Source organism: Macaca fascicularis, chromosome 16, assembly GCF_037993035.2.
Source record: "Macaca fascicularis isolate 582-1 chromosome 16, T2T-MFA8v1.1".
Classification (NCBI taxonomy): Eukaryota; Metazoa; Chordata; class Mammalia; order Primates; family Cercopithecidae; genus Macaca; species Macaca fascicularis.
This window is the reverse complement of record NC_088390.1, coordinates 1,952,975-1,979,773: the sequence shown is the minus strand read 5'-3', so window position 1 is coordinate 1,979,773 and position 26,799 is coordinate 1,952,975. Positions and strand designations below refer to the sequence as shown.

Below are 26,799 nucleotides of genomic sequence, written 5' to 3'. Positions count from 1 at the left end.
GGAGTGCAATGGTGCGATCTCAGCTCGCTGCAACCTCTGCCTCCCAGGTTCAAGTGATTCTCCTGCCTCAGCCTCTCGAGCAGCTGGGATTACAGGCGCCCGCCACCACGCCCGGCTAATTTTTGTATTTTTAGTAGAGACAGGGTTTCACCATGTTGGCCAGGCTGGTCTCGAACTCCTGACCTCAGGTGATCCACCCGCCTCGGCCTCCCAAAGTGCTGGGATTACAGGAGTGAGCCACCGTGCCCGGCCAAGACAATTTCAATGCACATTTTGGAATTCCTGCCTATTTGTGGGCTGGACTTAAGTAACTGTACTGGTCACCTCACATGGCACAAGTTCTGGATTAGGTGCTGGGAGAATACAAAATGAACTTCAGTTCTCTACCCGCTAGTACAGACTATGCTTCCTTTCCCAACAGAGGAGAAAGCACTGCTGTGAAACGCCCTGTGAGGTAGAAGTCACTACAAGAAAGCTATTTCCGCACTGGCTCACTGATCTGGTTACGATGAGATTTGAGAGTACGTAATCCTGAACAGCAATCTTCTCATCCCTCTGAGCTTTAACAGACACTGGAGAGAGGAAATAAAGGAATATTTTCCCATAGCCTTGTGTTTCTTTTCTTTTTCTTCCCCTCGCCCCCGCCCCCTTGAGACAGGTATTGCTGTGATGCCCAGGTTGGAGTGCAGTGGCATGATCATGGCTCACTACAGGCCTTGACCTCCTGGCCTCAAGCAATCCCCCCACTCAGCCTCCCCAGTAGATGGAACTACAGTTACACAAGATCACGCCTGGCTTATTTTTTGTATTTTTTTTGTAGAGACTACTTTTGTGTCTACAGCTACCCAGGCTGATCTTGAACTCCTGGGCTCAGCTGATCCTCCCGCCTCGACCTCCCACAGTGCTGGGATTACAGGTGTCAGCCACGGCACCCGGCCCACAGCCCTATATTTCTGACTAAGCAATAAGTATCCTTCAATCCTTCCATCATCTCTATCTTCTTTTTTTTTTTTTTGAGACAGGGTCTCCATCTGTCACTCAGGCCGGAATACACTGGTGTGACTACAGAGCACTGCAGCCTTGACCTCCTGGGCTCAAGGGATCCTCCCACCTCGGCTTCCTGAGGAGCCAGGACTAGAGGAGTGTGCTAATACGCCTGCCTAATTTTTTTGTTTGTTTTTTTGTGGAGACAGGGTCTCACTATGTTGCCCCGGCCAGTCTTGAACTCCTGGCCTCCAGCGATCCTCCTGCCTCAGCCTCCCCAAGTGTAGGTATTGAAGGTATGAGCCACTGGCCACTGAGCCCAGCCCATCTTCACTGGGCTTTTGCCCCCAAAACAGAAAATGTCCAAAGCAATCATTCAATTAAATAGAGAGCACACACAAAAAAAACACTAGAAACCTGGCCAGAGGTGATAAAGCTGGGCACAGTCACCTCTCTCTTGTCCTGACTGCATCCAAAGGTTTCAGAAAAATGCTAAGCATTGCTTTGTCTTAGCTCACCTTCCTAAAAGCTGAGAATGTGATAATCAATTCGCTCATTTTAACAAAACATTACTACTGCAAAACAAAACTGATGTGTCGATTTAATAATTTAGAACTTTACTTACTCAATTCCCTCTCCAATTTAAAGGATCAAATTACAATTTGTGTAAATAAAAATTAATATCTAGCAGGTTCTATTTCTGGAAAGAACATAGTGATGGCCTAGCCCCACATCTTCCCACTTCTAAAAACCAATACAGAGCCATAGGAACAAATACCGGCTGCGTACACATATGTGCGTACACATATGTGTACACACATACGTGTACATATACATGCGTACACATACGTGCACGCGCACACAGACATAGGCACATCCCTCATTACAAACGACATCTTCCGTGAAACCAGGGAACAGAGAAAACCCGCACATTCCAAGTTGTGTGAAAATGAAGCCCAAAACACTATAAATCAAGAATCCACAACAGTGTAAAACAGAAGCAGCATGAATAATTTCAGTGTAAAAACTAAAACTGTGGCTGGGTGTGGTGGCTCACGCCTGTAATTCCAGCACTTTGGGAGGCAGAGGTGGGCAGATCACTTGAAGTCAGGAGTTCGAGACCAGCCTGGCCACCAGGGTGAAACCCCATCTCTACAAAAAATATAAAAAAATTAGCCAGGCGTGGTGGCAGGTGCCTGTGATCCCAGCTACTAGGGAAGCTGAGACAGGAGAACGGCTTGAACCCAAAAGGCAGAGCTGAGATTGCGCCATTGCACTCCACCCTGGGTGACAGAGAGACTCTGTCTCAAAAAAAAAGAAAAAGATCTCTAAGCATATACTAGTATATGGAAATACCTCTAGGCCAAAAAAAAAACCTTTTTTTTTTTTTTATTTTTGAGATGGAGTCTCACTCTGTCACCCAGGCTGGAGCACAGCAGCACGACCCTGGCTCACTGCAGCCTCTGCCTCCCAGGCTCAAGTGATCCTCTCACCTCAGTCTCCCGGGTGGCTGCGACTGCAGGTGTGCACCGCCACACCTGGCTAATTTTTTGTATTTTTGGTAGAGACAGGGTTTCACCATGTTGCCCAGGCTGGTCGTGAACTGAGCTCAAGCAATCTGCCCAGCCTGGCCTACCAAAGTGTTGGGATTACAGGCGGGGGCCACCGCACTTGGCCAGAAAATTTTTAAAAAACAGGATATGGCTGGGTGCAGTGCTCACACCTGTAATCCTAGCACTTTGGGATTGAAGTGGGAGAATCGCTTGAGCCTAGGAGTTTGAGACCAGCCTGAAGAGCATAGTGAGGTCTCACCTCTATTAAAATAATGACAAATAAATAAAAGCAGGATAAAAAGACAAGATAGCGTACACGGAATGCTGCCTTTTGTGGAGGCAAAGTGGAGTACAGAACGAGAATATATATTTGTATTTGGTTACGTTCTCATGAAGAAACGCCTGAAGGATAAAAAGAAACCACGAAACTCTACCTCTAGAGGGCAGCAGTGGGCGGGGGGCGGCAAGGGTAGGAGTAAGACTCCTCCGAACACACAATCCGGTAGCTGTGACTTGAAGTCATGTAAGTATATTATCTTTTTGAAATCATTTAACCATATTATCTATTCAAGATTAAGGTTTATTAAAGAAAACAGATGTCTGATTATCTCAATTATATTTTACATTTTTTTAATTATGCAAGTTTTAATGGATAAATATACAAATGTGAAATAGAGATAATTTCAATTATGTATATAACATTCCTGCAATAGACTCACTCACACGATCTATGTACTTAAATACAATTTTCAAGTAGGCAAAAACTTTGGTATGAAGGTTAATCTTTGAAGCTCTGGGCACAATGGAAACTGTTCTCACTGGGAAATGATAAATGTTCATTCTCATTTCTTGTAGCATCCCCACTGTGTGACCTTGGGTAAGTTACTTCACTGCCTCATTCACGCTTTTATTTAATAATTAAAAACTGATCAACTGATCTCTAAAACAGTTTCCTCTATCTCAACATTCTGTGATTGTGCTGAATTCACAGCTAAGGTCCAGACCTGAGACTCTCCAACTTTCCTTTCTTTTCCATTATTTCACTTGGGCAAAAGCCAGGACTCACTTCCAAGTAGGAAAACGAAGACAGGATGCAGTTTGTCTCCGGCGTAAGAGTTACTGGGTTCAATTCAATTCCACTTATCCTTAAGCGAAAACCCTACTACTGTAAAAGTTAGTTACGGACAAATTGAAGAACCACGTTGCTAAGGTTATTTTTATTTATTTATCTTTGAGACGCAGTTTCACTCCTGTTGCCCAGGGTGGAGTACAATGGTGCAATCTCAGGTCAATGCAAACTCCGAGTCCCAGGATCAAGCGATTCTCCTGCCTCAGCCTCCCAAGTAGCTGGGACTATAGGCGCACGCCACCTTGCCCAGCTAATTTTTTGTACTTTTAGTAGAGATGAGGTTTCACCATATTGGCCAGGCTAGTCTCAAACTCCTGATCTCAGGTGATTTGCCCGCCTCAGCCTCCCAAAGTGCTGGGATTACAGGCACCTGCCATCATGCCCGGCTAACTTTGTATTTCAGTAGAGAGGGGGTTTCTCCATGTTGGTCAGGCTGGTCTTGAACTCCCGACCTCAGGTGATTTGCCCGCCTCAGCCTCCCAAAGTGCTGGGATTACAGGCATGGGCCACTGTGCCCCGCATATGTTGGTAAGGTTAAATCAAGACAGTGAATTCGTGTGCTTCAGTGGGAAGCAGCTAAGCGCCTCTGTCTATTGGGAGCAGCAGAGAGACAGTTTAGTTTTTAAGAAACGGCTGCTTCTCTGAGTTCAAACACAGCCTCCTACGGGAAATCACTTGGGAAAGAGGAGATAAAGACACTGGAAGATTTCAGACAAGCCACACGACCATCTTCCAGCTTCCTGATGCTGATCGGCTTAAAGTCAATTTTATATTTTCAGTGTCACAGTTATAGTTAGTTAATATATGTATTTAATGAGTGATATGTCATTAAAATTATTCGATACACTCTGAACATGTCTTTTCTATAAATTATATCACAAATGTTTTTCCAAATATTCATGACTGACCATCATCTCTTAGTGACCTCAGATTTAGTTCAAAAATTGGCTGATTAGTAAAACAATAAAATGATGTTGTTCTGCTTACCAAAAACATCTATCTGAAAACATAACAACCATTTGAAAGTTGCCTTCTACACATATGTTTTGAAAACTTTAAATTTTTAACAAAGCAAGATATGTTTCATAAAAAAACTTAAATCTGACCGGCCATTTAAATTTTGATGTTGGCCCCATGCAAGGGCTCATGTTGGTAATCCCAGCACACTGGGAGACAGGCGGGCAGATTACCCGAGCTCAGGAGCTCAAGATCAGCCTCGGCAACATGACAAAACTCTGTCTTTACAAAAAATATGAAAATTAGTTGGGGCTGGGCGTGGTGGCTCACATGAGGTCAGGAGTTCGAGACCAGCCTGGCCAACATGGTGAAACGCCGTCTCTACTAAAAATACAAAAAATTAGCCAGGTGTGGTGGCGGGCACCTGTAACCCTACCTACTCAGGAGGCTGAGGTGGGAGAATTGCTTGAAGTCAGGAGGTGGAGGCTGCAACAAGCCAAGATCGTGCCATCACATTCCAGTTTAGGTGACAGGGTGAGACTCCGTCTCAAAAAAATAAATAAATAAAAATAAAATAAAATAAATTAGTTGGGTGTGGTGGTTCACGCTCCCAGCTACTGGGAAAGCTGAGGTGGGAAGATTGCTTGAGCCTGGGAGGTCGAGGCTACAGTGCGCCGTGTTTGAGCCACTGCACTCCAGCCTGGATGACGAAGCAAGACCCTGTCTCCAAATAAGTAAATATATAAATTTTGACTGGGCGCGGTGGCTCATGCCTGTAACCCTAGCACTTTGGGAGGCCAAGGCAGGTAGATCACCTGAGGTCAGGAGTTCGAGACTAGCCTGGCTAACATGGCGAAACCTCATCTCTACTAAAAATACAAAAATTAGCCGGGCATGGTGGCGGGCACCTGTAATCCCAGCTACTTGGGAGCCTGAGGCAGGAAAATCACTTGAACCTGGGAGGTAGAGGTTGCAGTGAGCCTAGATCATGCCACTGCACTCCAGCCTGGGCAACAAAGCGAGACTCTGTCTCAAATAAATAAATAAATAAATTAATTAATTAATTTTGATCTAATCTGATATTAACGTCTACTTCTTCCATGTGGACAGCGGGATAGGGGAAGTATAAGAGAGCTACATGCTAAGCTGGGCACAGTGGCTCACACCTGTAATCCTGGCACTTTGGGAGGCTGAAGTGGGCGGATTGCTTGAGCCCAGGAGTTTGAGACCAGCCTGGGCAACACAGTGAGACTCCATCGCTACAAACAAACAAACAAACAAAAATTAGCAGGGAGCGGTGGTGCACACCTGTAATCCCAGCTACTGAGGAGGCTGAGGCAAGGAGGATTGCTTGAGTCCAGGAGGCGGAGGTTGCAGTGAGCTCAGATCACACCACTGGACTCCAGCCTGGGTGACAGAGCGAGACTTAAAAAAGAAAAAAAGAGCTGGGGGTGGGGGGAGGGAGGGAGGGCAGGGGAGAGAGAGAGAGAGAGAAATAGAGAGAGAGCGAGAGCGCGCCACATTCTAATCTCCTGTAGTGTGAAGTTAATAAACAAATGTTTCAATTGAAAGAATTAACAAAGAGCAGCACAAACGTGTTACTTAGAAATATGGAGACAAAGAGAGATGAAACAGCTGTAGATCTGAAACAGACTGTCTCCAGACAGGAGTCAGAGGCCAAAGGAAAGTGAGCCAGGAGAATGCTGTTTTGTTTTTAAGGACACACCTTGCAAAAATACGCAACTTTTAAAACTATGTACGGGACATGATGGAGCAACAGAGACCAGGTTTACCCTGACACCTAAAATAACCCCCTCCCCCCACCAAAAAGGGAGAAAGTATCTGAAACACACGGTTTTCAAGACACGAGACACGAAGCAATGAAGGGCAGCGACCGCTGTGCGCAGGAAGGAGAGCGAGTGAGTCTGCACAGCTCAGGGCCTCGAGGGCTTAGGGGGCCAAGAGTCTGGGGAGATCACCGTCCAGCTGGCCGGACAGAGGAGCAGAGAAGAGAGGGCTGTACGCAGAGAACTCCAGAGATGGGTGGCAGGTCTCCTGGGTAGTCAGCAAAGTACTGGTCGGCCCGTGTGTGTGTGGATACTATCTGAGGCCAGGGTGAGAATCATCTGACAAGGCCAGAGGGAGCCATGCCTGTGTTTATAGCAAGCTTGAAATCGTACCTGTTTCTACCAGTCAGACGGGAAAAATTCATATTCATGGGGAACGAAGTAGAACAGCCTGTCAGGTCCTGATTCAGTATTGGGAATAACTGCACCTAGACTAAAGGCAGCTCTCTGATCCCGCCTCGTAAATCTTAAAAGCAACACACCAAAAGATCAAACTGTCTCCAAGTTAACTGTATCCCTGAAAAAAGCTCAAGAATAATTACAGGATTACAAAAGTTTCCAGCACCCAACAAGGTCCGAATCCCAACATCATTCGTCCGAGGCATTCGGTCCGAGGGCCAGGCATGAAAAGAAGCCGGAAAATATGATCCATGATGGGAGAGGCTGGGATCAACTGATGGAAACAAATCCGGACCTTACACAGACATCAGAATCCACAGACAAGGACCTTAAAACAAATATCGTCTTTGTGCTCTGTATGTCCCCAAAATTAAGCAGAGACGTCGAAGAGATTTTAAAAGACCCAAAAATCAAGCTTCTAGGGATGAAAATTATACTATTTGAGAAGAAAAATACACTCAATGGCATTAACAGCAGATTAGGCATTGTCTGAGAAACGATTAGTGAATTTGAATGGCTAGCAACAGAAAGTATACACAATGGCCAGGCAAGGTAGCTTAGGCATGTAATTCAGCCTTTCGAGAGGCTATGGCGGGAGGACTGAGGCCTGCAGTTTGAGACCAGCCTGGGCAACAAAGTTAGACCCCATCCCTACAAATAAAAATAAAAGTAATGAGCTGCGCATGGTGGCACTGTAGTCCCAGTCCAGGCAGGCCCAGTACTCCACCTCCCAGACTACCAATGTAGCCTGCAGTCCAGTTACTTGGGAGGCTGAGGAAGGAGGATTGCTGGAAGTCAGGAATTCAAGACCAGTCCTGCAACATGACAGGACTCCATGTCCAAAAAAAATAAAATTAGGCCGGGCGCGGTGGCTCACGCCTGTAATCCCAGCACTTTGGGAGACTCAGGTGGGTAGATCATGAAGTCAAGAGATAGAGACCATCCTGGCCAACATGGTGAAACCCCATCTCTACTAAAAATACAAAAACAAGCTGGGCGTGGCGGTGCATGCCTGTAGCCCCAGCTACTCAGGAGGCTGAGACAGGAGAATCACTTGAACCTGGGAGGCAGACGTTGCAGTGAGCTGAGATCGTGCCACTGCATTCCAGCCTGGCAACAGAGTGAGACTTTGTCTCAAAAATAAATAAACAAAAACCAAAATTAAATAAAATTAGCTGGGCGTGTTGGCACATGCCTGTAGTCCCAGCTACTCAGGAGGCAGAGGTGGGAGGATTGCTTGAGCCCTGGGCCATTGAGGCTGCACTGGGCCGTGAATGTACCACTGTACTCCAGCCCAGGCAACAGAGCAAGGTGTTGTCTCTACAAGGAAAAAAAAAAAAAAAAGAACGCCAAAGTGGCTATGCTAATATCAAAGCAGACTTCGAAGCATAGAACTTCACCAGGGATAAAGTCATTTCATAATGATAAGAGTCAATTCTTCAAGTGGACACAAGAATTCTAAATTATATAGATATTTAATAATAGAGCTTTGAAATACATGAAGCAAAAACTAATAGAACTGCAAGGAGAGATAGAAAAACTTACAATTATTACAGTTAGAGATTTCAACGTCCCTCTCAGTAATTGACAGAACAAGTAAACAGAAAAACAGGGCCGGGCGCGGTGGCTCAAGCCTGTAATCCCAGCACTTTGGGAGGCCGAGACGGGCAGATCATGAGGTCAAGAGATCGAGACCATCCTGGCTAACATGGTGAAACCCCGTCTCTACTAAAAAAATACAAAAAACTAGCCGGGCGAGGTGGCGGGCGTCTGTAGTCCCAGCTACTTGGGAGGCTGAGGCAGGAGAATGGCGTGAACCCGGGAGGCAGAGCTTGCAGTGAGCTGAGATCGCACCACTGCACTCCAGCCTGGGCGACAGAGCGAGACTCCGTCTCAAAAACAAAAAAAAAAAACAAAACAAATAAACAAACAAACAAAGAAAAAAAACAGAAAAACAGTAAGGATATAGAAAAACTGAATAACACAATTTACAACTCAACTTAATTGACATTTATAAGACTGCCCAACAACAGAATACATCTTCTTTTCAAGTACACATAGAATTTACCAAAAGAGATCATAAGCTGGACATAAAATAAGACTCAAGGCTGGGCACGGTGAGTCACACCTGTAATCCCAGCACCTTGGGAGACTGAGGTGGGTAGATCACCTGAGGTCAGAAGTTCGAGACCAGCCTGGCCAATATGGCAAAACCCTGTCTTTACTAAAAATACAATAATTAATTGGCATGGTGGTAGGCACCTGTAGTCCTAGCTACTTGGGAGGCTAAGGCAGGAGAATCGCTTGAACCTGGGAGGTGGAGATTGCAGTGAGCCAAGATCATGCCACCGCACTCCAGCCTGGGTGAAAGAGTGAGTCACCATCTCAAAAATAAATAAATAAATAAAAATAAAACAAAATAAGACTCAATACATTTAACAGGATTCAGGTCACACAAAGTATGTTGTTTGATCACACTGGAATTAAATTAGATATCAAAAACAAGAAGATCTCTAGAAAAATACCCACATTTGGCCGGCTCGGTGGCTCATGCCTATAATTCCAGCACTTTGGGAGGCTGAGGCAGGCAGATCACTTGAGGGTAGGAGTTTGAGACCAGCCTGGCCAACATGGCAAAACTCTGTCTCTACTAAAAATATAAAAAATGAGCCAGGCGTGGTGACGCACACCAGTAGTCCCAGCTACTCAGGAGGCTGATGTGAGAGGATCGCTTGAACCCAGGAGGCGGAGGTTGCGGTGAGTCGAGATTGCACCACTGCACTCCAGGCAGTCCAGCCTGGGTTGACAGCAAGACTGTCTCAAAAAAAAAAAAAAAAAAAAAAGAGAAAAAGAGAAAATCTCCACATTTAAAAACTAAACACCTTTCTTTTTTTTTTTTTTTTTTTGAGACAGAGTCTCGCTCTGCCGCCCAGGCTGGAGTGCAGTGGCCCGATCTCAGCTCACTGCAAGCTCCGCCTCCCGGGTTCACGCCATTCTCCTGCCTCAGCCTCCCGAGTAGCTGGGACTACAGGCGCCCGCCACCTCGCCCGGCTAGTTTTTTGTATTTTTTAGTAGAGACGGGGTTTCACCGGGTTAGCCAGGATGGTCTCGATCTCCTGACCTTGTGATCCGCCCGTCTCGGCCTCCCAAAGTGCTGGGATTACAGGCTTGAGCCACCGCGCCCGGCCAAAACTAAACACCTTTCTAAATAACAGAATGTCAAAGATGAAACTGAAAAGGAAATAATAAAGTATTATGAATTGAATATGAAAGAGAATATAACATATCCAAATTTGCAGGATGCTATTAAGGCAGTAGCTAAGGGCAAATTTATAAAGCTACATGCCTATGTTAGAAAAAAAGATCTCAAGTCAATGAAGTCAGCTTCCACCTTAAGAAACGAGAAAAAGAACATACAAAATCCAAAGTAAGTAGAAGAAAATATTAAAGATCAGAAGCATAAATCAATAGAATACAAAACATAAGAGAAAAATCAATAAAACCAAAAGTTGCTCCTTTGAGATCAATAAAATTGATAAAACTCTCAAATTCTACAGATACTCAAAGGATAACAAGAAAACACATATATATATATATATATATACACACACACACACACACACACAGTTTTTTTTTGAAGACAGAGTCTCATTCTGTCGGCCTAGTTGGAATGCAGTGGTATGATCTCGGCTCACTGCAACCTTCGCCTCCCGGGTTCAAGTGATTCTCCTGCCTCAGCCTCCCGAACAGCTGGGACTACAGGTGTGTGCCACCATGCCTAGATAATTTTTGTATTTTTTTAGCAGAGACGGGGTCTCACCATATTGGCCAGGCTGGTCTCCAACTCCTGACCTCGTGATCCGCCTGTCTCATCCTCCCGAAGTGTTGGGATTATGGGCACGAGCCACAGTGCCTAGCACTTTTTCTCTTTTTAAATGGGGTCTCGCTCTGTCGCCCAGGCTGGAGTGCAGTGGCGCCATCTCAGCTTCCTGCAACCTCCACCTCCTGGGCTCAAGTAGCTGGGACCACAGGTGCACGAGCGCCACCACATCCAGCTACTTTTTTGTATTTTTGGTAGAAACTGGGTTTCATCATGTTGGGCAGGCTGGTCTTGAACTCCTGAGCGCAAGCGATCGGCTTGCCTCGTTCCCCCAAGGTGTTGGGATTACAAGTGTGAGCCACCGCACCTGGCCGGAAATATATTTTTTTAATCCATTTGATAATTTCTAACAATTGGGGTGTTTAGAATATTTCTATTTCTATAGACTAATAAATTCAAGAACTTAAATGAAATTAAATTCCTTGAAGCATATAATCTACCAAAGTCTACTCAAGAAGGTTGCCTGAATAACCCTGTATCTCTCTATTAAAGAAACTGAACTTACAGTTTAAGACTTTTCCATAAAAAAATAACATCAGGCCCAGATGGCTTCACTGGTGAATTCAACTGAACATCTAAGGAAGAAGTTATAACAAGTCTACACAAACTGCTGCAGCAAATTTAAGACAGAACACTTTCCAGCTTATTCCATAAGGTCAGGGTTACTCAGGTATCAAAATCAGAGATGTAACAAGAAAAGAAAACTAAAGAAAAATATCTCTCATGAATACAGATACAGAAATTCTAAACAAAGTAAATCAAATCAAATGGATTTAGAAAATCAAATCCAACAATATGTAAAAAGAATAACACATCAGGCCGGGCGCAGTGGCTCAATCCTGTAATCTCATCACTTTGGGAGGCCGAGACAGGCAGATCACGACGTCAGGAGATTGAGACCATCCTGGCTAACACGGTGAAACCCCGTCTCTACTAAAAAAATACAAAAAAACTAGCTGGGCGAGGTGGCGGGCACCTGTAGTCCCAGCTACTCAGGAGGCTGAGGCAGAAGAATGGCGTGAACCTGGGAGGTGGAGCTTGCAGTGAGCTGAAGTTCGGCCACTGCACTCCAGCCTGGGTGACAGAGCGAGACTCAGTCACAAAAAAAAAAAAAAGAATAATACATCATGACATAGACTTATTCCAGAGATCCCAGATTGGTTTAGCGCTCAAAAACCAATCGCAGTGGCCGAGCGCAATGTAATCCCAGAACTTTGGGAGGCTGAAGTGGGTGGACCACTAGAGGTCAGGAGTTCGAGACCAGCCTAGCCAACATGGCAAAATCCCGTCTCTACTAAAAATACAAAAAAAAAAAAAAAAATTAGCCCGACGTGATGGCATACACCTGTAATGCCAGCTACTCTGAGGCTGAGGCACGAGAATCGCTTGAACCTGGGAGGCGGAGGTTGCAGTGAGCCAAGAAGGCACCATTGCACTCCAGCCTATGTGACGGAATGAGACTGTCTCAAAAAAAAAAAAAGTCAATCAGTGTAACTCACCATATTAACCAATGAACAAAGAAAACCACATGATCATCAGATCATCAGCAAGCACAGAAAAAGCATTTGACAAAACTCACCAACCATTTCTGATGAAAGCCCTCAGCAACTAGGAACAGAAATAAACTTCTTTATTTCTGATAAAAAGACTCTAAGAAAACCCTACAGCTAACATGATATTTCATGGTGAAAGTCTGAATGCTTTCTCCCTGAGATCAGGAAAAAGACAAAGATAACGAGCAAGGCTGAAGATGTTTTCTAATGTATCAGCCATCTGTTTTCCTTCTATAGTGAACAATCTATTTTTCTCCAATGCCTGCTGCTAATGAACTACTTTATTCCTTAATATGCAAAAAATTCAATAAATAGTAAAGATAGTAACCCTTTGTCAATCCTATCAGTTGCAAATATTTTATCCTAGTTTAAGGTGACATACTTTTAATTTTTTGCAGTGAGGTATAGCAGACATTTGCTGTGTCCCCAGGCTGGAGGGCAGCGGTGCGATCACAGCTCACGGCAGCCTCAACCTCCCAGGCTCAAGTAATCCCCCCATCTCATCCTCCCAAGTAGCTGAGACTACAGGTGTGAGCCATCACACCTGGCTAAGTTTTTAAAAAATTATTGTAGGTATGGGGTCTTCCTGTGTTGCCCAGGCTGGTCTCGTCCTCCTGGACTCAAAGCAATTCTTCCATCTCAGCCTCCTCAAGTGCAGGGATTACGGGTGTGAGGCCCTGTGCCTGCTTTCCTATTTTTAATACGTAATTTTAAAATTTCAATTTAAACAAATATTCACTGTGAATTATTCTTTGTGCAGCCTCTTCTTTTTGATTTTCGATGGTTTCATTTTCTAACTTGAAAAGATACATCTCAAATTTATTTTGGTGTAAAGTGAGGCTTTTATTTTATTTTTTGACTTGATGTAAGGGCAAACAATCTTTTCCTTTAAGAGGGCCAGTGATTTGAAGATTTGTTTTGCCTTTCTCTAGAATTGTCTCTTTCGTCTAAAGTAATGATTTTTTTTTTTCAGCTTCTTTTAGGACGCAAAGAAAAAATGGACTTTTTTTTCTGATTTCATTGTGCTTTTCTATACATTTTCATGAGAAAATTAAATCATTAGTAATTTCATCATCAAGAGATAATCACAGTAAAATAATGTTATATATTCAACTTGTTTCAACAAATACTTACTAAAGGCCAGCCTCAAGTCAGGCACTAGAACAAACATGATCTCTGCCTTCACATAGTTTACTCATGGCTTAGCAGTAAACAGAGATAATTCTAAAAGCTACCAGTGCGGTGAGTGCTATCACAGGAGTGATAGACTGCATGCTTCACACTTTTAAAAAACAAAAGTGTGCCAAGCGCAGTGGCTCATGCCTGTAATCCCAGCACTTTGGGAGGCCAAGGCGGGCGGATCACAAGGTCAGGAGATCGAGACCATCCTGGCTAACATGGTGAAACCCCATCTCTACTAAAAATGCAAAAAATTAGGCGGGCGTGGTGGAGGGCACCTGTAGTCCCAGCTACCCGGGAGGCTGAGGCAGAAGAATGATGTGAACCCGGGAGGCAGAGCCTGCAGTGAGCCAAGATTGCGCCACTGCGCTCCAGCCTGGGCGAAAGAGCAAGACTCCGTCTCAAAAAACAAACAAACAAACAAAAAAAACAAAACAAAAGTGTGCGCAAGATAAATCTTAGGAAAACATGTTTCTCATTAATATTACAGATACCCTATAATATCACAGATATTTTTTTTTTACTCTAGTATAACTGAATCTTTGTCCATTACTTTCTTTTTTTTTTTTTTTTTTTTTTTTTTTGAGAATCCCACGCCATTCCTCCCGGTCCCACGCCATTCTCCTGCCTCAGCCTCCCGAGTAGCTGGGACTACAGGCGCCTGCCACTGCGCCCGGCTAATTTTTTTTTTGCATTTTTAGTAGAGACGGGGTTTCACCGTGTTAGCCAGGATGGTCTCGATCTCCTGACCTTGTGATCTGCCCGCCTCGGCCTCCCAAAGTGCTGGGATTACAGGCGTGAGCCACTGCGCCCGGCATCTTATTTTTTTTTGAGACACAGTCTTGCTCTGTCACCCAGGCTAGAGTGCAGTGGCATGATCTCGGCTCACCGAAACCTCTGCCTCCTGGGTTCAAGCAATGCCCCTGCCTCAGCCTCCTGAGTAGCTGGGATTACAGGTGCGGGCCACTATGCCTGTACTTTTTGTATTTTTAGTAGACATGGGGTTTTGCCATGCTGGCCAGACTGGTCTCAAACTCCTGACCTCAAATGACCTACCTGCTTTGGCCTCCCAAAGTGCTGGGATTACAGGTGTGAGCCACCGTGCACCCAGCCCATTTGTCCATTGCTTTCTAATTGTGCCCTTTCTTCATACATCGTTTCTTTAGAACTGAAACAGCCTGACAGAATAACCTGGTTGCTAGACCCCAGAATCACTATCATTTTTTTAACACTAACAAGTCAAACTGAATCCAAAAGGTAGAATTTCGACTATATAAAGAGGTATTCAATTGAGTGCTACAATCTATGCCAAAGCATTTTACCTTCATTATAGGGCACTGGATTGCCAATCTTTACTCCAACTGCTTCAGCGGACTTCAAAACTTCTAATTCCATCAAAATAACGACTCTCCTGCAAAAGCAGACAAACAGAAACAGGTTAGAAAAATAAATTCCGTTCAAATGATAAGCTACTCAAAATGCTTTCCCTGATGATCATTCTGACAAAACTATTTTCCCTTTGTCACCTGTTTACATAAATATTTCTCTTAAGCTTTCACCGCGTCATGATCAAGCCTTTTCTAGATTGCAGGGTTTTCATTTTTCATCTAGTTCCTTAATTAAAATGCAGTGTTCTTGCTACGTACCGTATCTTCAAGGAGCAACTGACACGGTAAGAATTTAGATGACTAAACACAAGAATGTATGGCACAAAAAGGGATGGCCTGTTTTCAGAAACACATACTCATCTAAACAATGACTTTTTCCCAGTGAAAACTAATTATGACAACGAATATGTTTTACAATGTAATTAGGACCCATTTTTAAGAACTTACTGTTCTTTGATTTTTTTTTTTTTTTTTTGAGACGGAGCCTCGCTCTGTTGCCCAGGCTGGAGTGCAGTGGCTGGATCTCGGCTCTCTGCAAGCTCTGCCTCCCGGGTTCACGCCATTCTCCTGCCTCAGCCTCCCGAGTAGCTGGGACTACAGGCACCCGCCACCTCGCCCGGCTAGTTTTTTGTAATTTTTAGTAGAGACGGGGTTTCACCATGTTAGCCAGGATGGTCTCGATCTCCTGACCTCGTGATCCGCCCACCTTGGCCTCCCAAAGTGCTGGGATTTGTTCTTTGATTTTTAACTCTGACTGAAACCTTGCGATAACTTCCCAATGACCTTAGGCCAAAAAGAAAAACTTGTGCCATGGCTTGCCTGGCCTGGCCTGGCCTTGCTAACCCCCCTCCAGCACATCCATGGGGCTGCCTTGCCCTCTGCCCTTTGCCCTCTGCCCTTCCTGTTTCCTTTCAGTGCTGCCATATGCGACAGTCCCTCTGGCCAGAAGGCCTTTGTCCGTGCTGCTCTGCGATCGTGGTGGTGTGTTCTTCCTCATTTTGCCTCATCTAATACTCGTTTTTTAGCTCTCATCTCAAACATCACTTCAAGAGATGCTTCCTTAATCTCTAGTTGAGATCAGGTTGCTTTGTTCTAGTCTTTCCTACAGCCACGATTTCTTTCCTTCAGAACACTCTGCTCCATCTTAATTATATGTCCATTAGTGATTATTTTATTATTCTCTATCTCTCCTACTAGACTGTACTGTCAATAAAGACAGGTATCCATCCCTCCAGTGCTTAATGAAGCAAACGGCCCACAGTTGTTGCTCAGTACATACTTGATGAGCACATCACAATGTCTGCATTTTAAAAAGAACTGAAACACGAAGAAGGAATTTAACGGGAACACAATTGGAGGCAGGGAGACCAAGAGAAGAGACGAAATGACAGAGGCCTGAATGAGGTTAATGGCTGTGGAGATGAAGAAACTGGCCTAGAGCAATACTTACGCAATAATCTACCCGTTTTCATCACATTTTACACTTCAAATGGTCTGACTGCTGGTTCTGGATTTTTACATACAATCAGTCCGTGTGTGCTACCCTTATCAGGTTTCACATCAGAGTTTCAATCAGATAAGCTTGAAATTATCTGTTCCTGAAAACGATATCTAGATTCCCTGTAATAACTACCTGATAGATACTTAAGTGGCAGATATTTAACTACTTTCCAAAATTATACAAATCACTCCAGAACATATAAAAATAGAAGGCTTATGAATCATTCAGTATGACTATAATACTAAAACCTAAGATGAAACACACACACAAAACCAAAACTAATTTCATCCTGCGATATCCCACAAATCCTAAATAAAATATCAGCGAGATGAATCTAGCAGCATATTAAAAGAAGACACCAATATCGACTTACAGAGAATACAGATGACAAGGACACATTAAGTGACTTTACAGGGATGCAATCAGCCAAATCCAGACTAGGGGAAACTGCATGAGGTGAAGGATGAATGACCTGGTTTCTTCAGCAAATAAACAGTAAAGGAGAAAAAAGGTAGAGGCAGAGCCTACAGATTCAGAGAGACTTAATAGACCGTCAATCTACTGTCACGGGAACCTTATTTTGGATTCTGATTCATGTAGATTGTGCAGGCGCACGCGCACACACATGTACATGCACGCACACACGCACACACATGTGCACACACACGACAAGTTGGAAATGCAACACTGACAGCGCATTTGTTATTTTAGGTGTGAAATGGGATAGTGTCTTTTTAAGAGTTCTTATCTTTCAAAAACATATACTAAAATATTTATGGATGAAATAATACGATGTCTGAGATTTACTTCGAAATTACAGAGGAGAGTGGACGTTGCAAGGATGGAGATAAAGCAAACGTGGACAACAGGTAACAATGAAGGGCTATATGGGGACTCATCAACTACCGTGTATTCTGTCTATTTTTGTAGATGTTTAAAATTTTCCAGAAAAAAAGATTTTAAAAATAAAAACAGAAAGAAAATGAGCAAGCTAAGAGGATTATTATTATTATTTTTTGAGAGAGAGTCTCACTCTGTCGCCCAGGCTACAGTGCAGTGGCACAATCTCAGCTCACTGCAACCTCCGCCTCCCAGGTTCAAGCGATTTTCCTGCCTCAGCCTCCTGAGTAGTTGGGATTACAGGCACCTGCCACCACACCTGGCTAATTTTTGTATTTTTAGTAGAGACGGGGTTTCACCATGTTGGCCAGGCTGGTCTTGAACTCCCCACCTCAGGTCATCCACCTGCCTCAGCCTCCTAAAGTGCTGGGATTACAGGTGTGAGCCACCAGCCCAGCCTAGGATTATTTTCTTAAGGCACGATTTATTGCAAGAAAGAAACAAGAGTTGAGTATTAGGCAATCTTTTTTTTTTTTTTTTTTTTTTGAGACACAGTCTTGCTCTGTCGCGCAGGCTGGAGTGCAGTGGGGCGATCTCAACTCACTGCAACCTCCACCTCTCGGGTTCAAGTGATTCTCCTGCCTCAGCCTCCCGGGTAGCTGAGATTACAGGCACCTGCCACCACACCCGGCTAATTTTTGTATTTTTAGTAGAGACAGGGTTTCACTATGTTGACCAGGCTGGTCTCGATCTCCTGACCTCAGGTGATCCGCCTGCCTCAGCCTCCCAAAGTGCTGGGATGACAGGCGTGAGCCACCGTGTCTGGTTGATAATTATTTTTTAAAATATTACTAATACACAGTATGTTGACAAACTTAATGACAAACACTTCTTTTTAAATAACATGTTTATTGAGATATCACTCACATACCATAATGAATTCACCCTTTCAGAGAGGATAATCCCAGGAGTTTTGCATTCCACAGTTACGCAAGCATCACCACTACCTAACTTGAGAACGTTGTCATCATCCCCAAAAGAAACCATGTGTACAATGACAGTCACTCCACACTTTACCACCCCTGAGAACCAATCATTGAATTTGTTTGTATGAATTTGTCTATTCAGAAATAGGTACGCTTTTTTTTTTTTTTTTTTTTTGAGATGGGGTCTTGCTCTGTCACCCAGGCTGGAGTACAATGGCACAATCTCGGCTCACTGCAATCTCTGCCTCCCGGGTTCAAGCGATTCTCCTGCCTCAGCCTCCTGAGTAGCTGGGATTACAGGCACCCACCACACGCCCAGTTAATTTGTGTATTTTTAGTAGAGATGGGGTTTCACCATGTTGACCAGGATGGTCTCGATCTCATGACCTTGCGATCTGCCCGCCTCAGCCTCCCACAGTGCTGGGATTACAGGCGTGAGCCACCGCACCCGGTCAATAGATACTCTTATGTAACATTTATGAGTAAAATGGGTACACTTTCCATAGGGTGTCCTTTGACCCCACAATACAAATTCTAATAATCTGTTATTCAGAAATAAAAGCGTAAACATGTAAAGTACAAGGATGACTGCTAAAGTGCTGTTTAGAATAAACCTAGATGATCACCAAAAAAGCATGGAGTAAATAAACCCAGCCACACACAGGCTCTCAGCAGAGGTACAAAAGAACACCAGGCAAGCCTCCAAGCTGAGGCAGTGCAGTCAGGCAAAGCCCAGGGGAGCGGAGCTGTCCCCGTGACTGGAGAGAGTGAGCTGTGAAGAGTTTCCCAGCAGGGACTGCACCCCATCCCAGCAACGCTTCCACCTTCTCCCACGACCACGCCCTGGAGGACAGAAGAGTGGCTGGAAAGCATCACGTAAGCACCCAAGGTGGCCTGGACTGGAAGACAAAAGCTCCCACATGAGAAGACTGGCAACGGGTACCTCGCCTAGACTATGTCAGAGCAAATGCCAAGTCGGGACGGGACTGTCCACATGAAGCATGAACAAAATAAAAAGGATGACAGAGCAACCACACAACACACAACAATGCGTCCGAGTGAAAGGAACGGGGAGGCAGAGACGATTAAAGAACCCACTCTAGAAGAAAGTGCGAGCCAAGATAAGGAGCAAGCCCTCCTCCAAAGCGATCTGCAAAATAAGTACGAATGTACACATTCGACCAATGAAGAGCCAAACGACGAGCTAAAACAGGAGATGAAGAAGAAAAGGGAGCTTGAACAGCTAAGAAAAAACAGAACAAAATAAATACTATTATACATCTCATAATTTATAAAGACGGAGGAGCAGAAAAGAGAAGGCTAAAAACTGTACTATTATGTTGGAAAACCTTGAGGCGAGCCAATGCATCCATTAGAAAAAAGGTTAAACTAAAGACCTATATGGAGGTCAAAGTTATCTACAACATATGTAAAGACTAGAACTCAATAAATGAAATACAAAACAACATTAAGGAATAACACACAGAAAAACTTCCTTGGCAAGAACTGAATCTGCGGACTGAACGAGCACATCACATACCAGAAAAAAAAAAAAAAGAATATGTGCAACTGACATTGAGGCATAGCCTGGTTAAGTACTGAAGTTGAGATATAAACAAAAAAATCTTCAGGAATATAGGTAGAAAAAGCAAAGCTTATTAGCTGGCCACAGTGGTAAGTGCCTATAGTCCCAGCTACGCGGGAGGCTGAGGTGGGAGAATCACCTGAACCCGGGAGGTCAAGGCTACAGTAAGCCCTGATGGTGCCACTGCACTCCCGCCTGGGCAACCAAAGTGAGGCCTCGAGAGAAAAAAAAAAAGCAATGCTTTCTACAAGGGAAGAAATCAAACCAGGCTGCCCTTAAGACTTCTCCAGATCAACATTCAATGCCAGAAGACAAAATTCTGAGGGTAAAGTCACAGAACCTAAGAATAGACAGCCAGGCAAGTTGTCATCCAGTAGAAAGGCCAACAGGCTGATAATGGGGAATATGGCATGAAAGGGCCCGTCCAGAAAAAAAGTTCTTGAGCGAAATCCAACCAACCTAAAGAGGTAGGAGAAAAGAACAGCTGGAGAAAATTAAGAGTCCTAAAACCAGTGTAACCCAATTTTAAAAAACTACTTACTTAAACCTTTTAGTATTGTTGATCGTTTTTTATCTTGGTGCTGGTGGTGGTTGTTGTTTTGGACTTTTTTGAGACAGGATCTTACTCTACTGCCCAGCCTGGAGTGCAGTGGCACAATTTCAGCTAACCGCAGCCTTCACCTCTCAGGGTTCAGGCCATTCTCTCTCCTCAGCCTTCCGAGTAGCTGGGACCACAGGCACCTGCCACTACGCCCGGCTAACTTTTATTTTTTTTCATAGAGACAAGGTCTCACCATATTGTCCGGGCTGGTCGCAAACTCCTGGGCTCAAGTGATCCTCCCTACCTGGTCTCCCAAAGTGTTGGGACAACAGGTGTGAGCCACTGCACCTTGCCTAAAATAAGTCATTTTTTAGCCATGATAATAACAGTTCTGTTCATCATTGTATCTCCAGCATGCAGCAACTTGTTGGTGTACAACACATTCTTTTTTTAAATTTGTTTTTTTTTTTTTTTTTTGAGACGGAGTCTCGCTCTGTCGCCCAGGCTGAAGTGCAGTGGCACAATCTCGGCTTACTGCAAGCTCCGCCTCCTGGGTTCACACCATTCTCCTGCCTCCGCCTCCCGAGTAGCTGGGACTACAGGCGCCCGCCACCTCGCCCGGCTTTTTTTTTTTTTTGTATTTTTTTAGTAGAGACGGGGTTTCACCATGTTAGCCAGGATAGTCCCAATCTCCTGACCTTGTGATCTGCCCGTCTCAGCCTCCCAAAGTGCTGGGATTACAGGCTTGAGCTACCGCGCCCAGCCTTTTTTTTTTTTTTTTTTAAGAGATAGTCTCTTGCTGTGTTGCCCAGGCTGGAGTACAGTGGTGCAATCACAGCTCACTGCCGTCTCAAACTCCTGGGGTTAGGGAATCCTCCCACTTCAGCCTCCCATGTAGCTAGGACTGTAGCATGTGCCACCACACCTCGCTAATTTATGTAACTTTTTTTTTTTGTAGAGACAGGGTCTGGCTATGTCACCCAGGCTGGTCTCAAACTCCTGACCTCAAGCAACACTCCCACCTTAGCCCCTCAAAGTGCTGGGATTACAGGCATGAGCCACCATACGTGGTTCAACATATTCTATATTGGCTAAATACAGCATTTAATATAAAAGATTCAAGATTGCACACACACACACAAAAGCAGCATTACAAAATAATTATTGTTTTCTGCTGTAAAATAAGGGACCTCTTTTCATTAAAAGATACTTTTGAGGCCAGGCGAGGTGGCTCGCACCTGTAATCCCAGCACTTTGGGAGGCTGAGGTGGGCGGATTGCCTAAGTTCAGGAATTTGAGACCAGCCTGGGCAACATGGCAAACCCCGTTTCTACCAAAAACAAACAAACAAAAAAGATAAGATACTTTTGGGGGAAATCCTGAAAGCGCTGCTTCTGAAGAAATTAGAAATAACAAGATTTCTGTGTTCTACTTTAATCTTCTGCTGTGAAATTTCCGACTTGTTTCCGTGTATTTCTTCCTTGGGTGCCATGTGTTAGCCACCCGAGTTCTTAACTGAATAGCTGTTAAATTCTTAGCTGAAAACTCACTCTTGCCTTTTTTGTTCTTAAATTCGTTCCCATTCTACAATACAATAAGACAGAAAAAAAACACACGGCATACCTTCCGTCTTTCAGCGTGTTCACGATGAATCGGTGAATCTGGCAAATGCAGTTGCTGGACAGTCGTTCTTGCTCCACCAGGGGGTTCAACTGTGTTGCCAACATGAAAGCTGAAAAGCACAGAGATTTCTTCAGCCTCCAAAATCCTGCAGTCTTAAGAATCTGAAAGGTACTCATACCTGTGCTAGCGAAGAAAAATGCCTTACATACGTTCCTGAAATGAAAACTAGTCAGACTCTACATAGTGAAAAACTGTGTATTTTGCTGTTAAACATTTGCTGCTCCTCTTAAATGAGTGAATTTGCTAAAGTGGTCAAAATCATTTAAAAATTCTCTCCTTTCTCCCCTTTAGAGCTTCCGACACAGAAATAAAACCCCCAAACAGGAAAGTATAGGGCAGCTAACCCATCACGCTCACCAATGTCAACATCATCCTTAGGGAAATTAATCAGAGAAAACACAGAACACCAGTTAGAGAAAATTAATTAAGCCGAGTGGCAGCTTTCCACTACCTCTAGTCTATTGTTGGAATGCTGACAGCTGCAATTCTGTCTGAATGAAGTACACAGCCAAGCAAGTATGGACTTCATGAATGCCCCCAAATTATGGCAACCAAAGGGCTGGGTGTGCTTCTATTATTTAAATACTCACACATTTCTAGATGGATACGCCATACTCACAGGACAGAGTGTTCAATCCATCACTCATAAGCAGTCGGTAACGCGGCGGACTATTCCCCGTGGTAATGGGACGGATGTTCTAGGACAGAAAACTTGATTGATTAGCCAGGTTGTCTGCCCCGTCCCCAGGGATAAGTAAACCGAAGTGGCAGGAGAGTGAGTTTGCCATTAGTTCAACACAAACTGAACTGTTTGCCCATTCTCTTGATACCTAAATCCAAGTAAAAGAAAATTGGATTTGATGATTTTCCCACTCACCTCTCCACTAACATTATGAAGCACAATACAGAGGGAAGTAAAACGAGCTGCCTGTACTCTTGAGTTCTGACTCAAATTTGGCTGAAAATCAATTACCAAAATAAATAAATAAATAAATAAATAATGAGGCACCCAATATACACAAGGTGTTTTGTAGGAAATGTGCTAAAAATACAAAATGAACAACAAGTACCCTTGTCCTGAAGGGGCTAACGACTGGGGTGGAGATGGAGGCAGAGACCTAAGTGACATGTGCCCATGATCAGGTGGCAGAGCTGAGACCTTCATCCCCACCTGAGAGAGAGCAGAGGCAGGTTTCCAAAGGAAGTGAAATCTGCCCACAGAGGCCCACGCTGACCCACAGCTAGTGCCCTGCAACAGAGACCCATCAGACCGGCTGACTGAAACCCTGCACGCGTGAGCCCACATTCTGCCTCTAGTGTTCAAAACTACCACTGAAGTTCGAGAACCCCTTAAACAAATGATGTGTTAAATGAAGAATGTTAAGGAGGCAAGTTCATATTAGATGTATTTCTGAAGTCATATAAAAGGCTGATGTGAGGCCGGGTGCGGTGGCTCAAGCCTGTAATCCCAGCACTTTGGGAGGCCGAGACGAGCGGATCACGAGGTCAGGAGATCGAAACCATCCTGGCTAACACAGTGAAACCCCGTCTCTACTAAAAAAAATACAAAAAAAAAACTAGCCGGGCGTGGTGGCAGCACCTGTAGTCCCAGCTACTCGGGAGGCTGAGGCAGGAGAATGGCGGGAACCCGGGAGGCGGAGCTTGTAGTGAGCCGAGATCCAGCCACTGCACTCCAGCCTGGGCGACAGAGCGAGACTCCGTCTCAAAAAAAAAAAAAAAAAAAAAGGCTGATGTGAACGAGACAAACCCAAGGGCAGAAAGGCAAGGTGCACCACAGTCATCTATCAACGGCGAGGAGGGAGTGAGGCAAAGCCTTCAATCTGAACCTCCAAAGACAGTAGAACTTAGCAGCTCACGTAGTAATATTTTCAAAAAGCCTGGCTCCTTTCAGGGGTACAATGGAGACTGGCCTATTTTTTGTGACAAGGCGGGGAATTTCCGAAAGTGGACAAATCTGTCCGTCCTTCATCGGACGTAATTTATAATCAGCTGACTCTAATGAAGTTGACAAGGAACACACACAGGTACTTACAATGACTTGGAGGATGGGCTTTATGGATGTATCCCCCTGCTGCATGATGGCCTGAGGGAGTAAAAACAGGTTTGTGTGAGATATGCACTCAAAGCACGAAGAAAATGACATGTTTTTATAGTTCGTATTTGGAATATACAGATAAGATTGTTAAAAGAGCCCATTCAGAGCCTGTCAGCTGAAACATCTAGTTGATCACTCTGGACAAATCATAAAATGGTAAGAGGGAGATACGTGTTTTACAACAAGGAAACACAGTACATCTCTAACACCGACATCACGTATGTATTCATTATTCACAACAGCACATTCATTTCCCTCTAGTACTCATTAACAGGGGATTAGATAAATAAATTCTATATATATTAAAGAGATAATAAGGGAACGTTAGGAACAACTTTATAAAACAACCAAGATAAAGTGGATAAACCTCTCGAAAAATACAAATTATCAAAACTGATACAAAAGAAAATCTATGTAACTCTATATCTATTAAAGAAATTGAATTTATAATTCTAAATATTCCAAAAGAGAACACTCTAGGTCCAGATGGCTTTACTGGTGAATTCTAACATTTAAGAAAAAACAAACAAACAAACAAAAACTTGCATAAATTATTTCAGAAAATAGAAAAGAAGACTTTCTTTCCAAGTCATTTTATGATGTTACGTTTACTACGACAGGAAAAAAAAAAAAAAGACCACCCCATGCAGTGGTTCATGCCTATAATCCTAGCACTTTGGGAGGCCGAGGTGGGAGGACTGTTTTGAGCCCAAGACTTCAAGACCAGCCTAGGCAACATAGCGAGACTCTGTCTAAAAAAAAAAAAAAAAAAAAAACTTCAACAAATAGCAAATCAAATCCAGCACTATATAAAATGGGTAATATGTCATGACCAAGTGTGATTTAGTCAAGGAAGGCAAGGTTTATTCAACAACTGAAAAATCAATGTAATTTGTCACATTCACAGAAGAGAAAAATCATTATCAACTGAACAGATACAGAAAAGGCAACACTTATTCATTATAAAGTCTTAGCAAACTAGGCATAGAAGTCATGCTTAAACTGATAGCTGACATCTACAAAAAAAATCTATGGTTACCATCACACTTAACAGTAAAAGACAATCACAGGCTACTAAGATCGGGAATAAGGCAAGGATATACCTCTTAACATCTTTATTCAACGTGGTATTAGAGGTTCTAACTCATGCAATAAGGCAAGGGAAAAATGGGCATAAAGATTAAAAAGGAACCGGCCGGGTGCAGTGGCTCATGCTTGTAATCCCAGCACTTTGGGAGGCCAAGGCGGGCAGATCACTTGAGGTCAGGAGTTCGAGACCAGCCTGGCCAACATGGTGAAACCCTGATCCTTCCAAAAATTAAAAACTTAGCCGGGCGTGATAAATAAACAACTGAAGAATGAAATTTTCAAAAATGCCACTTAGACACCATAAAAAAAAAATTTTTTTTTTTTTGAGACAGTCTCGCTCTGTCGTGCTAGAGTGCAGTGGCGCAATCTCAGCTCACGGCAACCTCTAACGCCCGGGTTCAAGCAGTTCTCCCGCTGCAGCCTCCTGAGTAGCTGGGGTTACAGGCGTGCACCACCACATATGGCTAATTTTTGTATTTTTGTAGAGATGGGGTTTCACCATGTTGGTCAGGCTGGTCTCGAACTCCTGACCTCTGGTGATCTGCCCGCCTCAGCCTCCCAAAGTGCTGGGATTACAGGTGTGAGCCACCACACCGGGTCTCAAAAGTAAATTATTTAGGGATATATTTAACAGTACATATGTAAGAACTGCACACTGAAAACTACCAACAAGGCTCATGCTTATAATCTCAGCACTTCCGGAGACGGAAGGAGGAGGATCACTTGAGCCCAGGAGTTTGAGACCAGTCTGGGCAAGATAAGGAGCCCCGTCTCTATAAAAAGTTAGCCAGGTGGGGCCGGGCGCGGTGGCTCACACTTGTAATCCCAGCACTGTGGGAGGCCAAGGCGGGCGGATCACGAGGTCAGGAGATTGAGACCATCCTGGCTAACATGGTGAAACCCTGTCTCTACTAAAAATACAAAAAACTAGCCAGGTGTGGTGGTACACGCCTATAGTACCAACTACTTAGGAGGCTGAGGCAGGAGAATCGCTTGAACCTGGGAGGCGGAGGTTGCAGTGAGCCAAGATTGCGCTATGGCACTCCAGTCTGGGTGACAGAGAATCCATCTCAAAAGAAAAATATATATATATTAGCCAGGTATGTAGTGCCTACCTGTAGTCCCAGCTACTCAGAAAGCTGAGGAACAATCAGCCCAGGAGGTCTAGGCTGTAGTGAACTGTGATTGCACCACTGCACTACAGCCTGGATGACAAAGCAAGACCATGTCTCAAAACAAACATCTGTTTTCATTTTCTTTTTCTTTTCTTATTGTACTTTGTTTCTCTATACTTCAGCGGAGCAAAGGGATCAGTACTTTGGGAGGCTGAGACAGGAGGATTGCTTGAAGTCAGGAGTTCGAGACCAGCCTGGCCAACATGGCAAAACCCCGTCTCTACAAAAAATACAAAAAGTAGCTGGGTGTGGTGGCACACGCCTGCAGTCAAGGTGAGATGGCACCACTGTACTCTAGCCTGAATGACAGAGTAAAGCCCTGTCTCAAAAAAAAAAAAAAAAAAAAACAATTAGCTGGGCGTAGTGGTCCCAGTTACTTGGAGGGTGAGGTGGGAGGATCACTTGAGCCAGGGA

General features: G+C 44.1%; 1 protein-coding gene across 2 annotated transcripts in view; it reads right to left on the bottom strand.

Moving 5' to 3' along the window:
- RPA1 (replication protein A1) overlaps positions 1-26,799 on the bottom strand; it is a 64,045-nt gene that overhangs the window by 31,100 nt on the left and 6,146 nt on the right. For both annotated transcript variants that reach the window (XM_045375672.2, XM_045375671.2), the window contains exons 2-5: positions 24,059-24,109; positions 22,625-22,703; positions 21,946-22,054; positions 14,804-14,892 (exon numbers count right to left, since the gene is read on the bottom strand). In XM_045375672.2, coding sequence (XP_045231607.2) covers positions 14,804-14,892; positions 21,946-22,054; positions 22,625-22,703; positions 24,059-24,103 — 322 coding nt within the window. In that variant the 5' untranslated portion in view covers positions 24,104-24,109. The remainder of the gene's footprint in view (positions 1-14,803; positions 14,893-21,945; positions 22,055-22,624; positions 22,704-24,058; positions 24,110-26,799) is intronic.